Here is a 21,074-nt window from a genome sequence, read left to right on the forward strand (position 1 = left end):
CAGCGGCTCTCTAGGATCCGAGGCAGAAAAATTCTGCTACATTAGTTTTTTTTTTAATATTTATGTATTACAACAAAATTACAACAACAAAAAAGCTGGAGAAGGTAGAGATTGAAGCTGGAACCTTCTGCATGCAAAGCACGGGTTCTGACCCATACCCAACACTAAAGACCGACAATGCAAAAGACAGCTATCGCAAGAGGGGAGAACAAGAGCAAGCACTGCAACAGAGAGCAATGGCAAAGAACGAAAAGTGAGGGGTGTAGTGCTGCTCTTCAACATTGTGTTGGCAGAGATGAGGGAGACTGCACCCCCATTTTATTAAGGAAGACTTCAGTGACACATTAAACATTCAGCACAGCACCAATATTCCTATTTGCTTGCCCACGTATTAATATGCACACACAGTGAAGATGAGTCTAAGATGAATATTCTTTTATCTCCCTGCAGCACAGCATCTCCTGGAGAGCTGGCAAGAGCAAACTTGCTACATTGGCAAGTATTTTAAAATTAACTTTGGGGGCAACCTTCACCTCCCAACAATCTACATTCTTTTGCAACATCTATCTCCATCCTTTCCTTTTTTAAAAAGAGCAGTTTTTCCAAATAGCATGGTTTTCTTTCCTTTTTTCTGGATCCAACTATAGCACTCCTGGCAAGCTACCAAAGAGCTCTGTTGTGGCAATTTGTCTTTATTGCTTTGCGGCAAGTCAGCTTAAAGGTTTATAACCATTATCACCATTCCTGAATATCATCCGCTCGTGAACTCTGGTTTAGACACAGCTCAGTTTGCATTCCCCCAAAGAATGAGCCTTTCAAGGTACACTTAATTTCCACCGTCTGTGCCTGGCATAAAGGAAAGAGCTTTTGTCCAGACCAATACATTTGCACACAGAAGTTTGTTTAAAACTGTTTAAGAGTCCCTCCCATGTGGCTCCAGTTCTGCAACTCCCACAACAGCTTTGCAATAGTTGATGGGTTACATTATCACACAACCAATGGCCTTATATCTCTTTGTTTTTTCAGAAAGAGTTCTGAACATCCAGCGCATGCATTTCTTATTGAGACATATCCACACTAGGAAAGAGAGGTCTCACTTCAGTTGCAAGATTGCAATCTACTTTGCATCCCTCCCTCCTTTGGAAATGGCTACAGGAGTTAGGCTGGTCTTCAAAACTGAACCATGCAATGGTATTCTGAATGCGTACATTAACATCCATCTGATACTGCAGACTTTAAGAATAGGAATGTTTGTTCTCAGTTCAATTTTGATAAGAATGTACCAATATTTGCAAAGTTCTCCATAATCAGGAGAGAAAGAACTTGAGATGTAAAAGAAGAAATGAATGTGGGAGAAACAGAGACTAACAGATCCATCCAGGCCCAGGGCTTTGAGTGCTTTGCTCTTAAAAGTCTGGGTTTGAATCCCTGTGTATTCAACCATGTTAGTGCTGAATTAGGATTGCCACCTCTTTTTTCTGACAGGCTCCTCATCTTTAACTGATATATGATAAGAAAGTACATCATAGCCCTCTCCATGCTGGGAATAGCTGTACCTACTGAATTTGGCTGGTGCGGATGGGTGAGAATTTCCTTTCAGTTTGTTTTTGATGAGAATTTACCAAAATTCACACATTTCTTCTTTTGGGGATAGAAAGAACTTCAGATTTAAAAAAATCTGAATGTGGGAGAAAGCAGAACTGACAGATTCATTCATCCCTATTCAAGGGAGAGATCACATCATGTTGTTGATGCTGGAGAACCTTCCCAGTGAAGAAAAGCTGCAATGCTTGAAGCTTTTTAGTTTAGAAAACAAAGTGACTGGGGAGTGGGAAATATGATCCAGTTTTACAAAAGTATGCATGCTGTGGAGAAAGTGGAGAGAGAAATTGTTCTTCCTCTCTGATGATTCTAGAATTTAGGATTATCAGATGACTCTGGCAGGAGATTCAGGACAGAAAAACAGAATTGCTTCTTCACACAGCACATAAAGAAATCCATTGACATAGTATGTGGTGATGGCCACTAGTTTAGATGGCTTTAAAGGGGGAATAGACAAATTCATGGAGGACTACGTCTACCGATGGCTACTAATCAGGAGAGCTATGTGGAAACTGCATGATCAGAGGCAGCATGCACTAAAAAAAATGCTGGGGGGGCACCACAGCAAAGGCCCTGTTTGTGGAGTACCTGGAGGCATCAGGTTGGACACTGTGATAAGCAGGATGCTGGACTGAGTAGACATTTGGTCAGACCCAGCAGGGCTCTTCTTACATATTTATGCATTTTCCATCTTTCCTGGCCCCTTGAATAAAGGCTGTAAGTGTTCAGCTGGGCTTTGTATTTGAAATGCCTTGAATAGACATGTCAACTTTCACTCCAGTGTTTCAGCTTTCTAGGAAGATATTGCTTTGGGTTGTATTTCATATCTGTCCTGTGCCCCTTGAAAATGGGGGAGGCAGTCAAGTTCTTGAACTGCAAAACGTTGCCCTGAATGCACATACCAGCTTTCATGCCAACATCTCATTTCTCAAAGCAGGTATGACATTGTATTGTATTTTACACCTTTACTGGGGAAGGTGAGTCTGAGAGGCTCCTGAGTTTGCCAACTGACCCCACCCAACAAAAACCAGCATCTCAGGTGGCCACCACGCAGCTGAGCTCATTACTGAATAGCCACAGCTACCAGTGAGGGCCAGGAGGAAGGAAGCCATCCAATGCTATTTCCAGGAGATATTTTAAAAAGCCCTGTATCATCAACACAGGATGGCAGTGGCAAGAGAGGAAGAGATGAAGCCAGGAAGTGCCAAGGTGAAGACTATCTAGTCTACCTGGTCGACACAGCAACAACGTCCAGATATAGCTCCAGCCCCAAAACCTCCTTCTTGGTGGAAACTTGTTCTTCCCCTCCCAGTCTCTGAGGCTGTCGCTGCCTGTTCTGAGATATCTAAGGCTTTAGATTAAAATGATCCAGAGACATCTAAGAACAGAAAGTTATCTCCTGTGTTTTGTTGTGGTTTCAAGGAACTGTGAGTCAGCCCATATCTCCTTTAGTCCTGGCGATCAATTCTTCATTATATCTCAGTTGTTTCCTTGACTGCTTCTAAGGCACGTGCTGTTAACCTTGCCTGTGTAATTTGGGCTAACTCTGAGGACTTCACTTGGCACAGTGCCTAGCACCAAAACCTTCTTTTGTTTGGACGGACCTGGAGGGAACCCAGCTGTGGCCCCTGTTAAGTCTACAAGAAAGAAAGAAAGAAAGAAAGAAAGAAAGAAAGAAAGAAAGAAAGAAAGAAAGACATTTACTTGCAGTCAAGTTCTCATTCTGGACAGGCCTTTCCAGTATTAGCCTAGACCGGAAACTATGTGTACAACATTTTATTCCATTATCTGAATGACCATCACAGTTATCACATTAGAAGCAAACAAAAGAACTATTCCAAAGCCATCCAGCCAAAGGAACCATGAGGGCAGCAGGGGTTCTAAGAATCCCTCTATTCGTGATAACTATTCCTCCACAGAATTACAGTTCCAATAAAACCAGTTTGTAGTGCAGGCAAGCACAAAAATAAAAAGGGAGAGATCAGGACCATGGCATCTTTGCTTGTGGGGGAAATAGGGGCCATGCCATATTCCTATATCATCAACAAAGCAAAAAAACTCTGTAAGAACTAGTCTACACATCTAAGCATACCACAGCATTGATTTTGAAGAATATTCTCCTTCTCACCCAAGATACAAATAAAAAGTTCATCCACAACCAGAACATATCTCCCCTGGAAAACGTACCTCTAGGAAAGATGCATCTCTACTGAAGTACAAATTGTTAGATGCTCAGCAACCCTCACTGTCTTAGCTATTACATAAATATCAAATTTTAATATTAGCTTTTAACTGGAGCTGTTGCTTATTACAACCGCCGCAATTAAGATCCAGTACCAAATTGCCATATGACAAGTTCAACATGAACAAAGGAGCTTCAAAGTTGTGTTTCTTCAACCATGCCTCTCTCCGCAAAAGCTTCTTTTGAAACTGAGAATTAAAAATCCCAAATGAGTGCACCTGAAATAACTCTTTGGATCCCAGTCTACATGCCCATAGCAAAAGAGCCTGGAGACAGTTTTACAGAATAAGACGAAGAGCCTGGAGACAGTTTTATAGAGTAAGAAGTTGTAAGGCAGCCTTCTCCAACCTGGTGCCCTCCCAATGTGTTGGACTACAACTCCAAGAACCCTCCAGCCAACAACAACAATCACTTCACTGTCTTCCCTTGACAAGGGAATAGTCCCGGCTAAGTGTAAGGAGCCACCAGGGCTAGAACGAGAACCCAAGGATCTGTGTGCTGCTGCCCCACATGATAACCAACCAGGGTTACAGGTTGGAAGGTTCCTTAAGCGGTGAGGGTTTAGGCTCTTCAGTGACTCTGGCCACACAGGCTGTCCTTGACTCCACATGACATAGAGTGTTGCCTGAGCAACAACAATTGTATCTGGGTTCTAATTTATGATTGCTGGCTTCTGGCTTTTTGACCTGGCTCCTGGCTCTCATTCCATGACTGCCAACAGCCCAGAACAGAGACCTGTCTTTTTGACCAACCACCTTCATTTGGAAACACCTGCCTGACAGTCTCTGCCGAGCTAGGGAGAAGAGATTTTGTTCTCTCAAAAGAACAAGTGATTTTTACTGTGATTCTTTAAGATAGTACCCTAATTCCCAATTTCTATTTACAGGAAAACGGAGAATTAAAATGCCATTTTATGTTTCTTTTAACATTATGAAATTATTATTTCTTTCTTTTCCCTTGGGTTGGGTAAACCCCCTGCCAAACTCCAAGTTGTGCCTAGATGCTTAAAAATACATTATGTGCATTCTGATACAGAGGATGAGAAGTGATGGACCAGAAGGCCAGATGTAAGTAAAAAAGAAGTAAGTTGTAGAAAAAGGCAACCAAAATTATCAAGGGGCTGGAGCAACTCGCCTTTGAGGAAAGGTTACAGTTGGGGCTCTTCGGCTTAGAAAACAGGTGAGTAAAAGAAAGGGTCATGTTAGTATAAAATTACGCATGATGTAAAGAAAGAGGATAGGGATGGGTTTTTCTCTCGCTTTCATAATACTAGAATCTGGGGTCATCCTATGAAACTGAATGATGGGAGATCCAGGACAAAGAAAAGGAAGTAGTTCTTCACATGGCACATTCTTAAACTATGGAATTTGCTACCACAAGATGTAGTGATGGACACCAATCTGGATGGCTTTGAAAGTGAATTGGACAAATTCATGGAGGAAAAGCCTGTCAATGACTACTAGTCCTGATGGCTCTATGCTAGCTCCAGGATCAGGGGCAGTGTGCCTCTCTGTACCAGTTGCTAGAGGGCTTTCCACAGGCATCGCATTGGCCACTGTGGGACAGAATGCTGAGCTAGATAGGCCTTTGGTCTGATCCAGCAGAGCTCTTCTTCTGTTCTTAAGAAATGTGTGCATACACCCACTTTGGCTAACTTCTGATTGTTAGACTAGTGTTAGACTAGTGTCACAATTAGTGACTGATTGTTAGACTAGTGTCACAAGTGTTAAAAGGTTGCCCCAGTGAGGTTTTGAGTTTGACAAGACTGGCCCACCCAGAACCATCTCTGAACAGCGATTCTCATCAAACCTCAACTTCTGTCCCTGCGAAGGACCTGTAGGAACCTGCAAGCAGTCAGTTAGATGGGCCAGAGTCTCTAGAGCAGCTACTTTGGCTGGGGAACCAAGCCTGGAGCAATAGTTATACGAGACCAGTCAGGCCCCTGTTGGCTCCCACGATCACCTAGTCTTGCTGGTCTCATGAGCTGCAGTACCCTTCTCTGACCATTATCTAGTTGGCACTGCAGCACAGCCAATTTGAGGCCAGTATTCCCCTCTGTCTGAGAGCTACTCTAGTGGCTCATAGAGTAAGGCACCTGGGCCCCACTGCCAGATTCCTTGGTTCGAAACTCTGGCACCTTGTAGTCTCTAATGCAGGAGTGAGCAACTCATGCCCCTCCAGATGTTTTGTCCTACAAAACTTCATCCCTCACAAGTTGACCATCCCTGCTCTACTGTAACACTCCCCTTCTGAATCATGGACATCGTGTTCTCATATATCCTATGTGCTATTTAAATCAATAGTATTTTAAATAAATAAATAATCGCATGACTTAGAATATTCCCATGTTTCCTGACCAGTAAGTGACTCGCCTATGATCTAGCTTTCCCATCTAGGGACCACAGCTCAGTGGTAAGAGCACATGCTTTGCATGCAGGAAGTCCCAGGTTTGATCCCTGACATCTGCAGGTAGAGATAGGAAAGAACGCTACCTGAAACCCTGGAAAGCCACTGCCAGCCATTGTCAACAATACTAGGCTTGATGGCCCAATGGTCTGACTCAGTATAAGGAAGCATCCTATTTTCCTAATCTGGCCTTTGAAAGCACTTCCTAAAATATGGATTAACTGGCTTGACTCCTGGTGTTACAACCTGACTTTCGCCTGCTAGCCACCCAGCAAAAGCAACTCACATCCCACCTAGCTATGACCATCGTCTAGCAGCAAGGAGATCAACATGTTGGCATGAAGCCATGTTTATTTTGCCCACATAACTTAGTTGCTAGAGTTGTAAAGGTAAGAGATCAGAGCAGGCAACCACAGCTTAATTTCAGGTTGCCAAGCAACAGCACATCCACCAGTGAAGCAGTCCCAGCTACTAGCGACTTTGGAAGACATGCTGCTGGTCCTTCACAAGGCATAAAGCACTGAGCAGGATGATGTTCACAATGCTCTGTAAACAAGATTGTCGTGGGTTATATATCTAATGATGCTTAATTAATATTCCTGCCAAATCAATCCTAAAAACAGCCTCTTTCATGATTAGAGCTCTGCCAAGTGGAAGACAGAACCACAGCTATGGCAACTTGGTGCTTGCTGAGTTTGGGAGGGGCGAGTGGGGGGGGGAGAAACGGTAGGGGAAAACCTCTGACAGCAGTTACTTTGTGCTTAGACTAATTCACAAGCAGATGGCTGCACTTAAGTGCCAGTGAAGGAGGACTCTATGTTACTGTCAGTGGGATGAATACAGTGACTGTGTCATGCAGTGGCTAGGTTTTAATCAGGAAAACCTGGGCTAAACTGCGTCTCAGGCTAAAACTATTCTGATTGATGGTTTATACTGTGCCATCAGCATAAATGCTGCCTTATTAAGTTATGGAGGCAAAACTGACAGGTAAGTGTCCTCTGGGCAGGCACCAAGACATTTTACTGCCTGAGGTGAAGCAGCAAATGCCACCCCCACCCCCAATCACATCAGGATGCATAGTACCCAAGACCAGTCATGTTATTTTCGTACCTGAGGCAGAAAACCCCACACATACCTCTCCCCTTCCTTGGCAGTAGAAATACAACAATAAATCAAGTAACTAACTATTTGGTGCCCTTTCATGACACCCCAAAACACCTGCCTGAAGTGGCTGCCTCACTCTGCCTAATGGTAGGGCCAGCCCTGAGTTAGTTCTGTCCCCAAGGAGCTTACAGTCAAAGAGAAACAATAGGAAGGGAGGGAGGCAAGAGGTAGGGTGGGAAAAATGTGCACAAATTACATTTCAAGCTTGGTTACAATTTCTTTATTTTCATCGTTTCTATTCTGCCTCAGCATGAGGCACTGAAGGCGACAGCTGGGAGGGAAGATTGGGGGGGGGAGCCAAAGGCTAGGCAGAAATGGTGGTTTCTGAGGGGAGGGATTTGAAGGAAGGGAGAGAGGTAGCCCTGTGTACCTATTCAGGGAGGCACAGTCATGTGCGGATAGAGAGAATGGGAGTAGTCATTTAAAGAAGCAAAATACTTTCAGTCAGTTGAGGGTGGCAGAGCTGGAGAAATGGAGATCACAGGCAGGGACATAATGAGAGAAAAAAGAGCTGAGAGAGACGGTGGGGCAGGGCCCTGAGTCTGCAGTGCAGGCATTCCATTTTGGAGAAGCTCTCAGGGGCCACATTTCAATGGAGGGTGGGGCTGAAAGCAAAAGGGGTTGGACCAAAACCAGAAAAGTACCAGGATATTTTAGCTTAAAACTCTTACTGCCTTTAAGTTAGTCTTAAGGGAGGCATTTCATCCTTTTAGAATGGGGAAAATAACTGCACAAAAGCTGGGAAAGCTCCAAGTAATCTGGGCTTAGAGGAAAGGGGGCTTGGCCTTCTGGGGAAACCTGGAGGGCTGGATTGGAACCCTTGGAAGGCCAGATTTGGCCCCTGTGCCTGAGGTACTGCATCCCAGCTTTAAGGTAAGGAGAAGGGCTTTGTGCTGGATAGGGGAAGCCAATGACGGATTCCAAGGAGGGGCGTCGGCTAGATAGTATGAGAACTCTGTGGCAGCTGCTAAAACCGACAGCTCCATGCCTTATTATCTCCCTCACACATCCCTTACGTCTACTCATCCCAAATGAGGTTGGAACTGTATATTACGAGAGTAATAAGGCCACTGCTGTAAGTGGCCGCCCCCACGTCTCCACCTTCTCCTTTCTTCCCCTGCTCCCGAAACATCCAGTAATTTGAGACCCATGTTCCACATTTCCCCTAGACAAATTTGGGCTCCACAGTCAACATTTTTTTAATGTCTGGTAATGAAATGCAAATACTTGGCTGTGTAAATTTCTCAGAAGCATCCTGCTACAGAAAGCTTTTCCATGTTACATTAAAGGCATTTGGGTCAGGGCCAAACCAGAGTTACATGTGAACCATCTCACAACTATTTTGTTTATTTTTAAATGAAAAGCAGGTATGGGAGGCTGCCAGTTTGAATGGAGGAAAGGGAGGCAGGAGGGTTGCTTAACCTGTTTCACTTTTACCATTTCTGAGCTCAAAATCACCCTTCCCATGCTGTTTTCTCCTTACCAGAGGGAAAGCAAAAACTCTGAATATTTTCCCCTGAAAGGTGTGACAAGCTGCTTGGAGAAGGGTGATTATGAGAACTACCGGCAGGAAGGAAAAGTATTCAGCTGTCTCTCCTCTGCTGCTCTTTCACTTCCAATCACAGCCTCCAATTATGCTTTTCAGTTTAAAAAACATAGTGTCAGCAGACAGTTCACCTGTTTCTAGTTGGGCTCATAAAGCATCTTGTTAAGAAAGATAAAACGATACCTAGGAGTATGACCATTCATACAGCGAGCATTATCTGCTAATGGCTATACTTGGAAACTGGGCATTTGTATATTCAGAATTGCAGGTGCATTGCCAAGACACTGTATTTAAACATAAGCATCCCATGTGTGTGCTTCTAATCTTCAAATATCCAAGCAGTCTGCAAAGATGCTTCAAGAAGACACTGTATTTAAACATAAGCACCTTCTGAGGGGATGTGTATGTGGTGTTATGAATTCCAGAAAGCCTATAGAGTTGCTGTTATCTCTTTTGGGGAATTAATTTACCAACAAGCTAATTTGGTATGAGAAAGATTAATCTAAGCCAACCCGTTGTCTATGAAAATGTCAACTCCTGTGGAGGTCTGCGACTGTTTTTATATTGATGCAAATAAGTCTTTAGGGTGCAATCCTATGAAGATAGTTAGCTGCCTCCGATTTCGGAGGCGGTCGACTATCCAAAACAGGGCAGGCAGAGCACAGAGGGGATCCTCTCCTCTGCACTCCAGCCACCCTGCATTTGCAACTAGACAGCTGACTTCACCTGTCTAGTCAGGGCACATCAGAGCAGGGATGGGGGGAGGCAGAACGGCACATAGTAAGTGTCTTAATGCGCTTCCGTGGTCCCCTCCCCCCTGGGAACACCCCCTCTGTGCTGCTCTTACAAGCATGGAGCCAGGGATGAACTGCACCACTTACAAGGCGGTGGGGGATTGGGCAGGGAGTCGGGGTTCTGGGAACTGAGCTTGGAGCCCTGGCTCTGAGCTTGGTTCCCAGAACGAAAAATCCTATGGCCATCTAGATGCTGTCTAGCAGCCATGGGATTGCACCCTTAGAGGAATAGATACTCACTGCTGTTTACCCAGGGCATCCTGTTTGAGGCAACCTATACTTCCTGCATAGTTTAAGATTTGAACACTAAAAAGGGCACTACTCATATGTTTTCGCAAAGCAAGGACTTGGCATGGGCTATTAGCACTCACAGTTATGAGGAAGTAAGTCTCATAGAATCATAGAATAGTAGGGTTGGAAGGGGCCTACAAGGCCATCGAGTCCAACCCCCTGCTCAATGCAGGAATCCAAGTCAGAGCATCCCTGACAGATGGCTGTCCAGCCTCGTCTTGAATGCCTCCAGTGTGGGAGAGCCCACCACTTCCCTAGGTCATTGGGTCCATTGTCGTATTGCTCTAACAGTCAGGAAGTTTTTCCTGATGTTCAGCTGGAATCTGGCTTCCTGTAACTTGAGCCCATGATTCCGTGTCCTGCACTTTGGGATGATCAAGAAGAGATCCTGGCCTTCTTCTCTGTGACAACCTTTCAAGTATTTGAAGAGTGCTATCATATCTCCCCTCAGTCTTCTCTTCTCAAGGCTAAACATGACCAGTTCTTTCAGTCTCTCTTCATAGGGCTTTGTTTCCAGTCCCCTGATCATCTTTGTTGCCCTCCTCTGAACCCTCTCCAGTTTGTCTGCATCCTTCTTAAAGTGTGGTGCCCAGAACTGGACACAGTACTCCAGATGAGGCCTGACCAGTGCCGAGTAGAGGGGAACTAGTACTTCCCAGGATTTGGAAGCTATGCTTCTATTAATGCAGCCCAAAATAGCATTTGCCTTTTTTGCAACCACATCACATTGTTGGCTCATATTCAGCTTGTGATGGACAACAATTCCAAGATCCTTCTCGCTTGTAGTGTGGTTGAGCCATGTATCCCCCATCATTAGGGGAGGTCACTGAGGTCATCTCATTGACCTCAGTTGAATGTACTTCTGAGTACGCATGTTTAGGATTGCACTGCTGTTTTCATTCCAAAATCCATAATCAGGCAATAGCTTTGTGGGAATTTTTCTTATGGACCAACACAGCTTCCTTTGTTTTATATGTAACTGTTAAAGAGGACTTTCAGACAACAGCTTCTCTAGCAACAGTAATGCCAAAATAGGAAGCTGAGCAGGAAGTAATTCAGGGAAGACAGATGTCCTAGCAAGAGGTTTCAGCTCAGGGGTGCAAAACGCTTGGGCCAGAGAGCAAATGATGTCAGGTGGGCATGGCCATAGCAACTGATGCCAGGGGCATGGTCACACTCACCTGATATCATACAGCCTGCAGAGGGCCAAGAGGGGTATCTCCTCCCCTCATTGAAACTAGTTTTGCACCCATTTTAGGGCTCCAGTAGCTGTTTTAGTGTATCATTCTTTGTGCCACATATACACATCCTGTTTGTCTGTTTGAATGAGAAGCAGTCAGTAAGGCACAGGTTGGGAACCTGTGGCCCTCTAATGCTGTTTGACATCCATTCCCATCAGCGCTGACCAGCATGGCCAATGATCAGGAATAATGGGAAATGTAGTCCAACAACATCTGGAGGGCACCAGGTTCCCGACCCCTGCAGTAAGCACAGCTCCCATGTGGCTTACAGATATCACTCACAAATATTACTGAAAGTGTCCTACAGAGATCTAGTCTTATATGGCTGGACTTGCTGGAAGCAAAGAGCAAAATCTCTGATGAAATTACAGATGAGACTGAAAGACTAACCATCCAAGAAGACCCTTATAAGTTACTATGCCTAGTGTTACACAATGCGAGGGTTCTTTATATTTCTTTCCCAATGTGTTTCTGAAGTCTGTGTGTTTTCCTTAATAAATATATCTTGTTTTAAGAACTTGGGGTTGTGGCTCTGAGAGGTTGTTGGGCCTCAGATGATTGGGAGCTGAGACCAGCATAGGGGTAAGAGTAGCACCTGCTTCTGGTCTAGTTGGGCCAGACGCAGGTACAGGACCCCAAACAGGTAGGATCGAGTTCTAGAGCAGCAACTGAGCAAAGTGAGTGGAACCTTAGGCAGGCAGTGCCTTCGCCCAAGAGACTAGCAACTCAGACTGAAGAACAAACTCCGACACTAGGGCTTTAGGAGGGCTGGTCGCCCTTGGAACTGGTTGACGGAGGCTGGCGCTGCAGACTAGCTGGTGCCCTGGAAGCACAAGGGCTCAGTCGGCCAGGCTTGCAGTGGAAGCACAGCACTGCTTGTGCAGGAGGTCAGGTGCCAGAGCCTCACTGCCGGGGACACCCCGGTCGAGATGACATATACACACCCATGCACCAGCTCACTGCAGCTGTGGATTCAAGTGGGACAGCTTAGTTGCTCTGTTAACACATTCTCTCATGTGCAGGAGGCACGGCTAGCCATCTGGAAGGAGGCCTTGAACAAAGCAGCATACTCCCTAGGGCAGCCTTCCCCACAACCTAGTACTCTCCAGATTGCTGGAACTATAACTCCCATCATCCCAACCCAGCACGCTAGCTAGGGATGATAGGAGTTTTGGCCCTAGACATCTGGAGGGCACCAAGTAGAGAGAGGCTGCCTTAGGCCTATAAACAGCTACTACAGCTACTACATATATCCCAGGTTCCAGAATTACTGGTATTTGTCAGGGTGGACACTGAGCCCACAGAATCCCAGAGTAGTTCTGATTCTGAGGAACAGCAGTTGCTCCTGGGAGAGGAGCACGCTCCTCTTTCCCAGGATCAACAGCTAACGGAGATTCCTCCCACCAGCATTCCTAGTTTAGTTAGCAGTCCAGGGAGTGACCAAGCACAGATAGCAGACTTGGTGGATGCGCGATGCAGACGCAGAGAGCGGCGCCAGATGGAGGGCGCGGAAAGGAGGCGAAGTGCCAGGTTGGTGCGCAAACAACGGCTGCGCCCAGAGGCTCCAAGGGAAAAGGGGAGGGACTCTCCCTAGTCCTTAAGTTCAGGGGTCTGCCAGTAATTCCCTTTCAAACGGGGACCAACTGTTCCAACTTAGGACATAGGTACTGTGCTGCTCAGATCTAGTTGCAATCGGTATAGTTGTTAAGTTGTAAAAGAAGAATAAAGCTTTGAAAGGAATTCCTTTGTCTGTGTCGGGACTTGGCTACTGGATTAGACTGAGAGAGGCCTCCAAGGAGCCCTTGACAGTATTAAAGGTGCACATGGTGGTCACAGTGACATCCCCAACTGGGGTAGGCAACCTTTTTTGGCCATGAGCATATTTGGCAATTTGATAAACTGTCCACAAAATGGCTGCCATGGGAGGTGTGGCAAAGGACAAGTAACTTGCCCAAAAGACTGGGGACAAGGCAGGGGTGGGGTCTGAGCCCTAACACACCAAACAACTCCTTTGAACCCACCGTTTTCAGTACCAATGGAAACCTATTTCACAGCAATCCCGGCTGTCGGTAAGAAAATAAGTTAATTATCAGAACAAAGTGGGAGGGGTAGGGCATCTTGGCGGGCACCAAGAATGGTGTCCGGGGGCACACTGGTGCCCATGGGCACCATATTACCTACCCCTGTTCAAGACCGACCTCCCAGTGGACTACTTATGAGAATCTGACACACTTGAACCAAACAGTAGCCCATGATAGTAAAGCATAACAGCAGCACAATCCCATACATGTTCACTCAGAAGTTACGTCCCACTGAGTTCACTTGGATTTAGAGTGCAATTGTATGCACACCTAGCTGGGAGTAAGCTGCATTGAACATAATGGGATTTACTTCCAAGGACACATGCTTCAGATTGCACTGTTACGTCCAAGCAAGTGTGCATGGGACTACAGCCTAAAATGGCTTTGCAAATGATTTCATTAACAGATATTTCATACCAACTATGAAGCATGCAGAGTAAGTACATTTATTTATTAATAATACTTATATACCACTTAATATAATAACATCTCTAAGCAGTTTACATATAATTTTAATTCCCTTGTGCATTTGGAGAAATGGGGAAAATCCACCATGTAGTAAGATAAGAAATCATGTTTTGAGATGACTTCTTCCTTGCCATCTGTTCATGTTTACCACGAGTGAACAGTTATGTATGAATGCTAGGGAGATTTCCAAGAACTTACTCGAGCGCTGTTTTGTAGTGGTAGATGGCTTCGCTGTCCCGGCCTTGGTCTTTCAAAAAATTGGCATAGTTGTAGTGCACCTTGGCATTATGGGGCAGAGTCTGGACTCCTGACCTACGAAGGAGAAACCACACAGGAACAGCTACTTCAACAGTTCTGCTTCGTATGACTGAGTTTGTGCTTCTTGTTCACTTGCCCCAAAGAGCATCAAGTAAGCAAGAAGCCTGTTGGGAAACAAGAATGTGAGAGGTTCCTAGCAGATCTATTATATGAAAATGTACTTTTGTAATCACTGTTTCCTCAAACCTGGTAGCAATCCTTCACCTGGAAACATACTGCTAGGCCTCACCCTGCTGAAGTCCTTCTATATATAAATACCACACAGCAAAGCAAACTGTTCAAGAGGAGGCCAATGGGGAAGAAGGACCATGTCATATGGAGAGCAGGGAGCACTCCACGTAGCGATGGAAGCTTCCAGCTGCTTCTATAAGGGCCAGTCCCAGCTTTGACCAACACCCAGCCATATCCGTGGGGTAGGTGGTGGGGAGGGGCAGGAAGGTTGAGTTAGCCACGTAAGACAAGGCTGCACAAGGGATCATCAACTGGTTGCACATGCTTGTTCTGGGTATCCAAAGGAACTCTAGGCTCTGAGTGAGGATGGAAGCACTAGTGCTAAGGGGAGAGGAGAGCAGCTTTTAGACTCTAGAAGACATGAAAGGTAAGAGTAGATATCACTTTCTAATAGGGAAGTGGGGGAAAGTCTCCCTAAGTGCGCAATCCTATGTGGCGAGGTGGCCGCCTCTGAACTCAGAGGTGACCGCCTACCCAATGCAGGGCGGGAGGAACGCAGAAGGGATTGCCTCTTCCATGTTCCAGCTGCCCTGCATTTGCAGCTAGACGGCCAATTGGAGCACGGGGTGGGGAGATCAGATGACGCATAGGAAGCGTCGTACTGGCACGTACGCACTCCCCGTCCCTCCCCGCTCCCGGGAATGCCCCCTTTTGCCCTGCTCTGTGCTGCTCTTCTGAGCTCGGAGCCCGGGGATGATCTGCGCTGCCTGTGAGGTGGTGGGGGAGAGGTAGGGAGGCAGTTTTCCAGGAACCGACCAATCCTATGGCCCTCTAGCAGCTGACTAGCGGCTACAGGATTGTGCCTTAAGAGTACTTTAGCTCAGAAGGGTATATTTGGGTAGAAGCATTGGTTCTAGGCAGTTCTGCCTACACTTCTCCTATTTCCTTCTCTATGACAAAAGGCATGTTCCAGTGTGCACACACACACAGCTCTCCTGCACCCTTCTTTTCATTGTGGAGGACAGCTCTGACCTACCACATGTTGAGCTGCTCCCTCTATTCAAATGAACAGGGAAGCCCATGTGCATACGAGCACTATGTGAACTGTATACTGCGGTACACATAGGACTCCAGATGGAGGGGAGGGTAGAACAACAAGATAATCGTTCATCCAATGATCTATGGCCAACTGTGTGATAATGCTTAAGAGTTCACACAACGACTTTTAGAAATAATCAAATGAATAGATGTAAATTGAAAAGTTATAACAGACGATCATCCCTGAACATTCTATAGGGCGATCCCACACGTAAGATCCTACATTTTTACTCTTGTGGGGACTTCTCAGATCTTGAAATCGTAATGTGAGAATTGGTCCTGTGGAATCAAAATCAAGGCAAATGACGTTTCTGAAGCCTGGTGCCTGATCCACTCGGGAAATCATTTCCTAATTAGAAGAGGAAATAATAAATAACCGTACCCCTGCCAAGTAGGGAAAGGTGGAGAACAAATAACAAGGCAACAAAAATGTTTTTTCCATTTCTATTTCCTTCACTCTTCCAACTCATAGTTTCCACGCACGACTGCCCAGCATGAATTCCTAAACTCTAATATTGTTCCTTCAGAAAATACATAGCAATTGAACTAGATGAGAAAAAAGAAAAAGAAAACACAGATCCTAAGTTTGAGAACAATGTCTCAGTGTGATTTCCTTCCTAATTGACTGCTATGATGTTTCTCAGAGACCAATCTGCAAAACACTGTGCTGGCACAAACCACACCAACGTAAAATGAAGCTGGTGATGATGTTTTCATCTTTCAGGACACAGGCTGGGGATGCCAAATACGGAATCCTCAGAAAAAAACACAGAATCCTCACAAAACTACGATTCCCGGGGGTGAGTGATGCCATGACAATTCAGCCAATTAAACCTAGATGGCACTGGAGAGATACACTGAGCGTTATCCTGGGTTCATTTTCCCCTTGTCCTGCAAAACATCACCACCACTAATAAAATTTTCCACCATGATAAACTATTTGTTGTGCAACCTCCTGTTAAATTGGTTTCCATTGATCTTTCACAAGCGTATGTGCTCAGAACTTATTAAATAATTCTGTTTGCGATGCACAAAAGCCAAGGCAGGCTGTACACACTACACACTCGTTTTGCGGAGTTAATATGCATAACTAAAAAGCAGCGAAAGCACCAGGGGTGGGGTGGGGGAATAATTCCTAGTCAGCACATTTGGCTCAAGTAGCAGATTTTCTGATTAAGGAAACACTATTTTTAGACACAGCATTTTAAGAGCAGCATTTTAAAAGTTTCATCCCCCAGTGCAGAAGCACACCATCTATTGATCCATTCTCTCTTTGTCCCCCGCTATCACTTGCATACAAGGTGGTCAAAATAGCTCATATTCCAAATGATATATATTTCTCAGTAGCATCTGAAAAATATTTTTGTTTAGAATACATGAATCTTAAAGCACCTGTACAAAACCAACATGCCTCCCCCCACCCCGTAGCCCCCCTTGATTCAAGTCCTACCTGAAAAGGGACTCCCTCGACAACCAGATTTCATTCTGTTTCACTGTTTTCCAAGAAAATAACAGCAGCAGCAAAGCCGAGATGGTCATTGCAGTGACTCCCCATTTGTTTAGCCATGTACAAAGCTTGTTTAAGCCATGAACCAAGAGGATGCAGTACCCCATACTGCAAAAGCAAACAGGAGGGGAAAGGAGACAGTTTCCATGTTACATTTTGCACACAGTGGCTGTGGTTCTTTCTGAGAGATTAGCATAACAAACAAGAGGACAGATCTCTTGCACATTCAGATGATCACATCTTGCTTTAAAAAGCTGAGCCAGGAATTAGCCTTTTGCTAGAGTATGCAGGCCCTTTACTCTTCCTTCATTGCATGAGCAATCAAACCAGGAAGCATCACTGACTTTGACAACTGAGGCAGGGCAAGACAGAGCACAGCGGCACTACACGTTGTGCTAAACTAATTCTGAAGAAGAGTGAGCAAAGAGACTGAGGACCAATAGCTCCATGTAATAATATTTAATTCCACTCTGAGAGAAGACAAGATACTGGAAGAGTGTGGACAATCATATCTTGGCTTCAATAGCTAAGACATGAACAAGCCCTTTGCCCACAAACGAGCCAGCAAACCAACAAGTCTTCAATTAATCATAGTTTCCCATTTCTTCTGAACTAGGAAACTATGGTTAACAGTTTTGGAACAAGCCAGGATATTAAGCCACGGTCTGAAGTTGCTTTAAATATCCTGGCTTGTTTTGAAACTGTTAACTAGTCAGGAGGGATAAAATGTTATTATGCAACACATAAAAGCTGACTCAGGAAGGGTTGTAGCTGGCACACCGAGGGTAATTGTGCCAACGCACTCTTTGCCACCGCTGCCTCCTGAAGATCCAGGGACTGTGTCAGATCAAGGGGCAGTCCCAAACTACATCACAGGGAACTGTGGGTGGTTCTAATGTGGAAGCAGAATCTTTGATCGCCTTCTCCTACATGCAAAGGAGGTAGAGCCGGGAAGGGGGAGGCATATGCGAACCAGAGGTTCATGCAGGTTTGTCCATGTAACCCTAAAGTAGCCTACCCCAGCTCGGCACCCTCCAGGTGTGTTAGACTACAACTCCCATCATCCTCAGGCAGCATTACCATGCTGGCCAAGTTTGATGGGTATTGTAGTCCAACACATCTGGAGGGCAGTAGGTTAGGGAAGGCTGCCCTAAAGTATGGTTTAATATTAAGTCTGAATCAGGCCATTCTTTTTCATGCCCTTCTCCCATGAAAAACTGAATTGTTTTTTTTAAGGACACTAACTAGCTTAATTTTATTTTTAGCACCACCACTATTTATGAGCTTTTTAATGTATCATTGTTTTAGCTGGAATATTTTGTCTTAAGCTTTAACTTTTTAATGTAAATTACTTTGGGCCTATTAAGAAAAGATGCATATAATATTTTAAATAAGTGAGCTCATAATTATCTGAATTCAGCAAGCCCATATTACCTTATGAAACAGCATTCTCATAATGCCCTTAGAAGAGTAAAAAAAAAAATCACACTGAACCTCTGACATAGTTTTTTAATTACAAAGAAACAGGTCTTTTATAACATTTTCATACACATGCTTAAAATATTACACAAGAATATCAACTCTACAAAGCTATCCAAATATCAACCCTATCTTTCAGAAAGCTAAAATGTAATCCCACCCCCCATCCCCACCCCCACACCCTGTTTGCTATTTAGTAAATAGCTAAATCTATAGTCTAGACATAAAGCACCACAAGATCATTTGTTTTTGTTCTCTAAAATTTCTTGGCTTTTATTCCAGTGTGTTCATTATATGGCAATGGCATTTCATTGTTTTGTTCTTATGATCTTCACTTCTTGTGAAATCAAATAGCTTTTTAAAATGCTATTTGATTTCTCTTCAGAGTGTTTGACATTAATGGACAAACACACAAATGTTGGAAGTTTGAATTTGGATAAGAAGAACTTCAAAGAAAGGATACGTGTTATGCTTCAGAACTTGCAATGTTTTATCTGTTAACAGCTCCAGAGAAACAGGAACTAATTAATCCTAATGGCAAAACTGCATTATTTTCTCCTTTTTAAAAAACAGGAAGAAATCAAGATTGCTTCCGACATGCCTCCTGCAGGTTACGTTTCTCCATGCAATTGCGCCTGCATATGCTTGGGCAAGAGACTGCAGAGCAGGTGATCAGACAACATACAAATGTGCTCAGAAGTGCTTTCTGCAATCATGGCTGCTCCGTTAGGTCACACGTAATGTTCCTTCATGGCATCACATGTACAGGGACGTTCAGGAGCCAAGCAATGTCCATGAAGACATCAACTGAAGTGGGAATTATGGTTCAGTGGCTTAGGCCTTGCTGTCCTTGTAGCCCGTGAATTGTGGATTTGAATCCCACAGGCCTTCCCCTGGATGAAGGGAAGACGGCCCTGTACCCCCAAAAATCTGTGGTACCAAAGGCCCCAGGTTCAATCCCTGGGATCTCTAGTTTTTGCAGCAGCAGGGCTCAGAAAGACTAGTCTGAGATATTGGCTAGCCACTGCCAGTTCCAACAGATAATTATGGATTAACACATAAATAACAAAACATTGCAGTGTGCAGTGCTCCTGTTCAGGGTTCCAGCCAGTCAACCCGGCCCTTTTCCTTTTCCGAAATGCAGTCAGAATTCTGTGACCACTGAACACGCTCAGTCCTCACTGAGCAGTTTTGGGGTTATTATCATTATCATTATATTTCTTACACTGAAGTTCTCTGGGTGATGTACAGATTAATTAAAAATATTATGTACAAAATAACAACAGAACAGTGATAATAAAACAGCACATAATAAAACCAGGATGAAACTAGCAGCATGGGATAAAAACCATGCAGCACCTCATAAAACCAAAGCAAAACCAGCATCAATAATAAAGCACTGCAAAGATCTAAAAGCAGTAAAAGGTCTTAAAATCCCTACCTTCGGGGGTTTTGTTTTCTAAAGGGGGTGTTTTTTTTGGTACTTCCCCAAGTTCTCCCAGACCTGCTGTTACTTCCCTCTTGTGCATGGATGGTACCATTTTGACTATATAAGGATTGGCATTTGGAGAAAGAGTTTGCTATTACCATATAGCATGGGTGTGCAACCTCCAGCTCCCAGGCCTCATCTGGCCTGCAGAGGTTGCTCATCCAGCCCACAAAGGCTTGGGCTCCTTCTATGGACTCCACCCATTCCCTTCCCCTCACCAAGCCCTGCCCCCAGCCTGGAGGCTACCGAGGTTTTGACCCAAGACAGGGAGAGGAATCTCCTTATTATCTCCAATCACAGATCAGAGATGACAAGGGGGTTCCCTTGGGGGAGAGGAGGCTGTGCACTCATCCAGCGTTTGCAGAATCTACCCACTCCCATGACATCATTCGGCCCACAGAGAGCTGGGTGGGGAGTCATCCACCCCCAACATCTGATTTCACTTGCCTACACTTAGGCAAGGTGGATTTGGTCTAAGAGAACTCTGCAAATTCCCGTGCAGGCTCTTGTCTACATACAAACATGTTAAGGGTGCAATCCTATGTATGTTTAGACAGAAAAAAAAAGTCCTACAACTTCCAACATTCCCTAGCCAGCATGGCTGGCTGGGGAATGCTGGGAGTTGTAGGACTTTTTCTGTCTAAACATGCATAGGATTGCACCTTAAGTCTTCCAAGTGCCACAAAACTTTAACATTATTGCAGCAGCCAAATCATATAGGACCTTTCACTCACCTGCTTATCAGTGGAGCATGAGCAATTATATGGGGTGGTGTGTGTGTGTGTGTGAGAGAGAGAGAGAGAGAGAGAGAGAGAGAGAGATTTGGTCAGCAAGGTGCATGTGTGAACTGATGCTCTGAGCTAGTGGAAGAGACACAGCTATCATAGGAACTCAAGACACCTAGCCTTGTGACAAAGTCTTCTGGAACACAGGGGGCAGATCCATCCACACCCTTACACTTCTGGTTTGGCACAAGAAGCTCTGGAAGCATGCCTGGAAAAGGCAGGCACCTTTGATGCCTCGGTAGCAAATGCAGGAACGCCAGCCACTCAGACAAGTCAGTCTGCACCAGTCCTGCCAGCCTATGATCAGGCAGAGGTTCTCCAAGCATGTGGACTGTGAGAATTGGATACACTGTATGAGTGCACCTAATTTCCCCATGGTCAAGGAGGTGGAG

At 44.9% G+C, this 21,074-nt stretch overlaps 1 protein-coding gene across 1 annotated transcript in view; it reads right to left on the bottom strand.

The window, feature by feature from the left end:
• TMTC1 (transmembrane O-mannosyltransferase targeting cadherins 1) overlaps positions 1–21,074 on the bottom strand; it is a 215,959-nt gene that overhangs the window by 58,401 nt on the left and 136,484 nt on the right. Inside the window, exons 10-11 of the mRNA XM_084809370.1 lie at positions 16,873–17,037; positions 14,034–14,147 (exon numbers count right to left, since the gene is read on the bottom strand). Coding sequence (XP_084665496.1) covers positions 14,034–14,147; positions 16,873–17,037 — 279 coding nt within the window. The remainder of the gene's footprint in view (positions 1–14,033; positions 14,148–16,872; positions 17,038–21,074) is intronic.

The sequence above is a fragment of the Heloderma suspectum genome, chromosome 7 (assembly GCF_057233095.1).
Source record: "Heloderma suspectum isolate Gila_16-S chromosome 7, 16-S_ref, whole genome shotgun sequence".
Taxonomy (NCBI): domain Eukaryota; kingdom Metazoa; phylum Chordata; class Lepidosauria; order Squamata; family Helodermatidae; genus Heloderma; species Heloderma suspectum.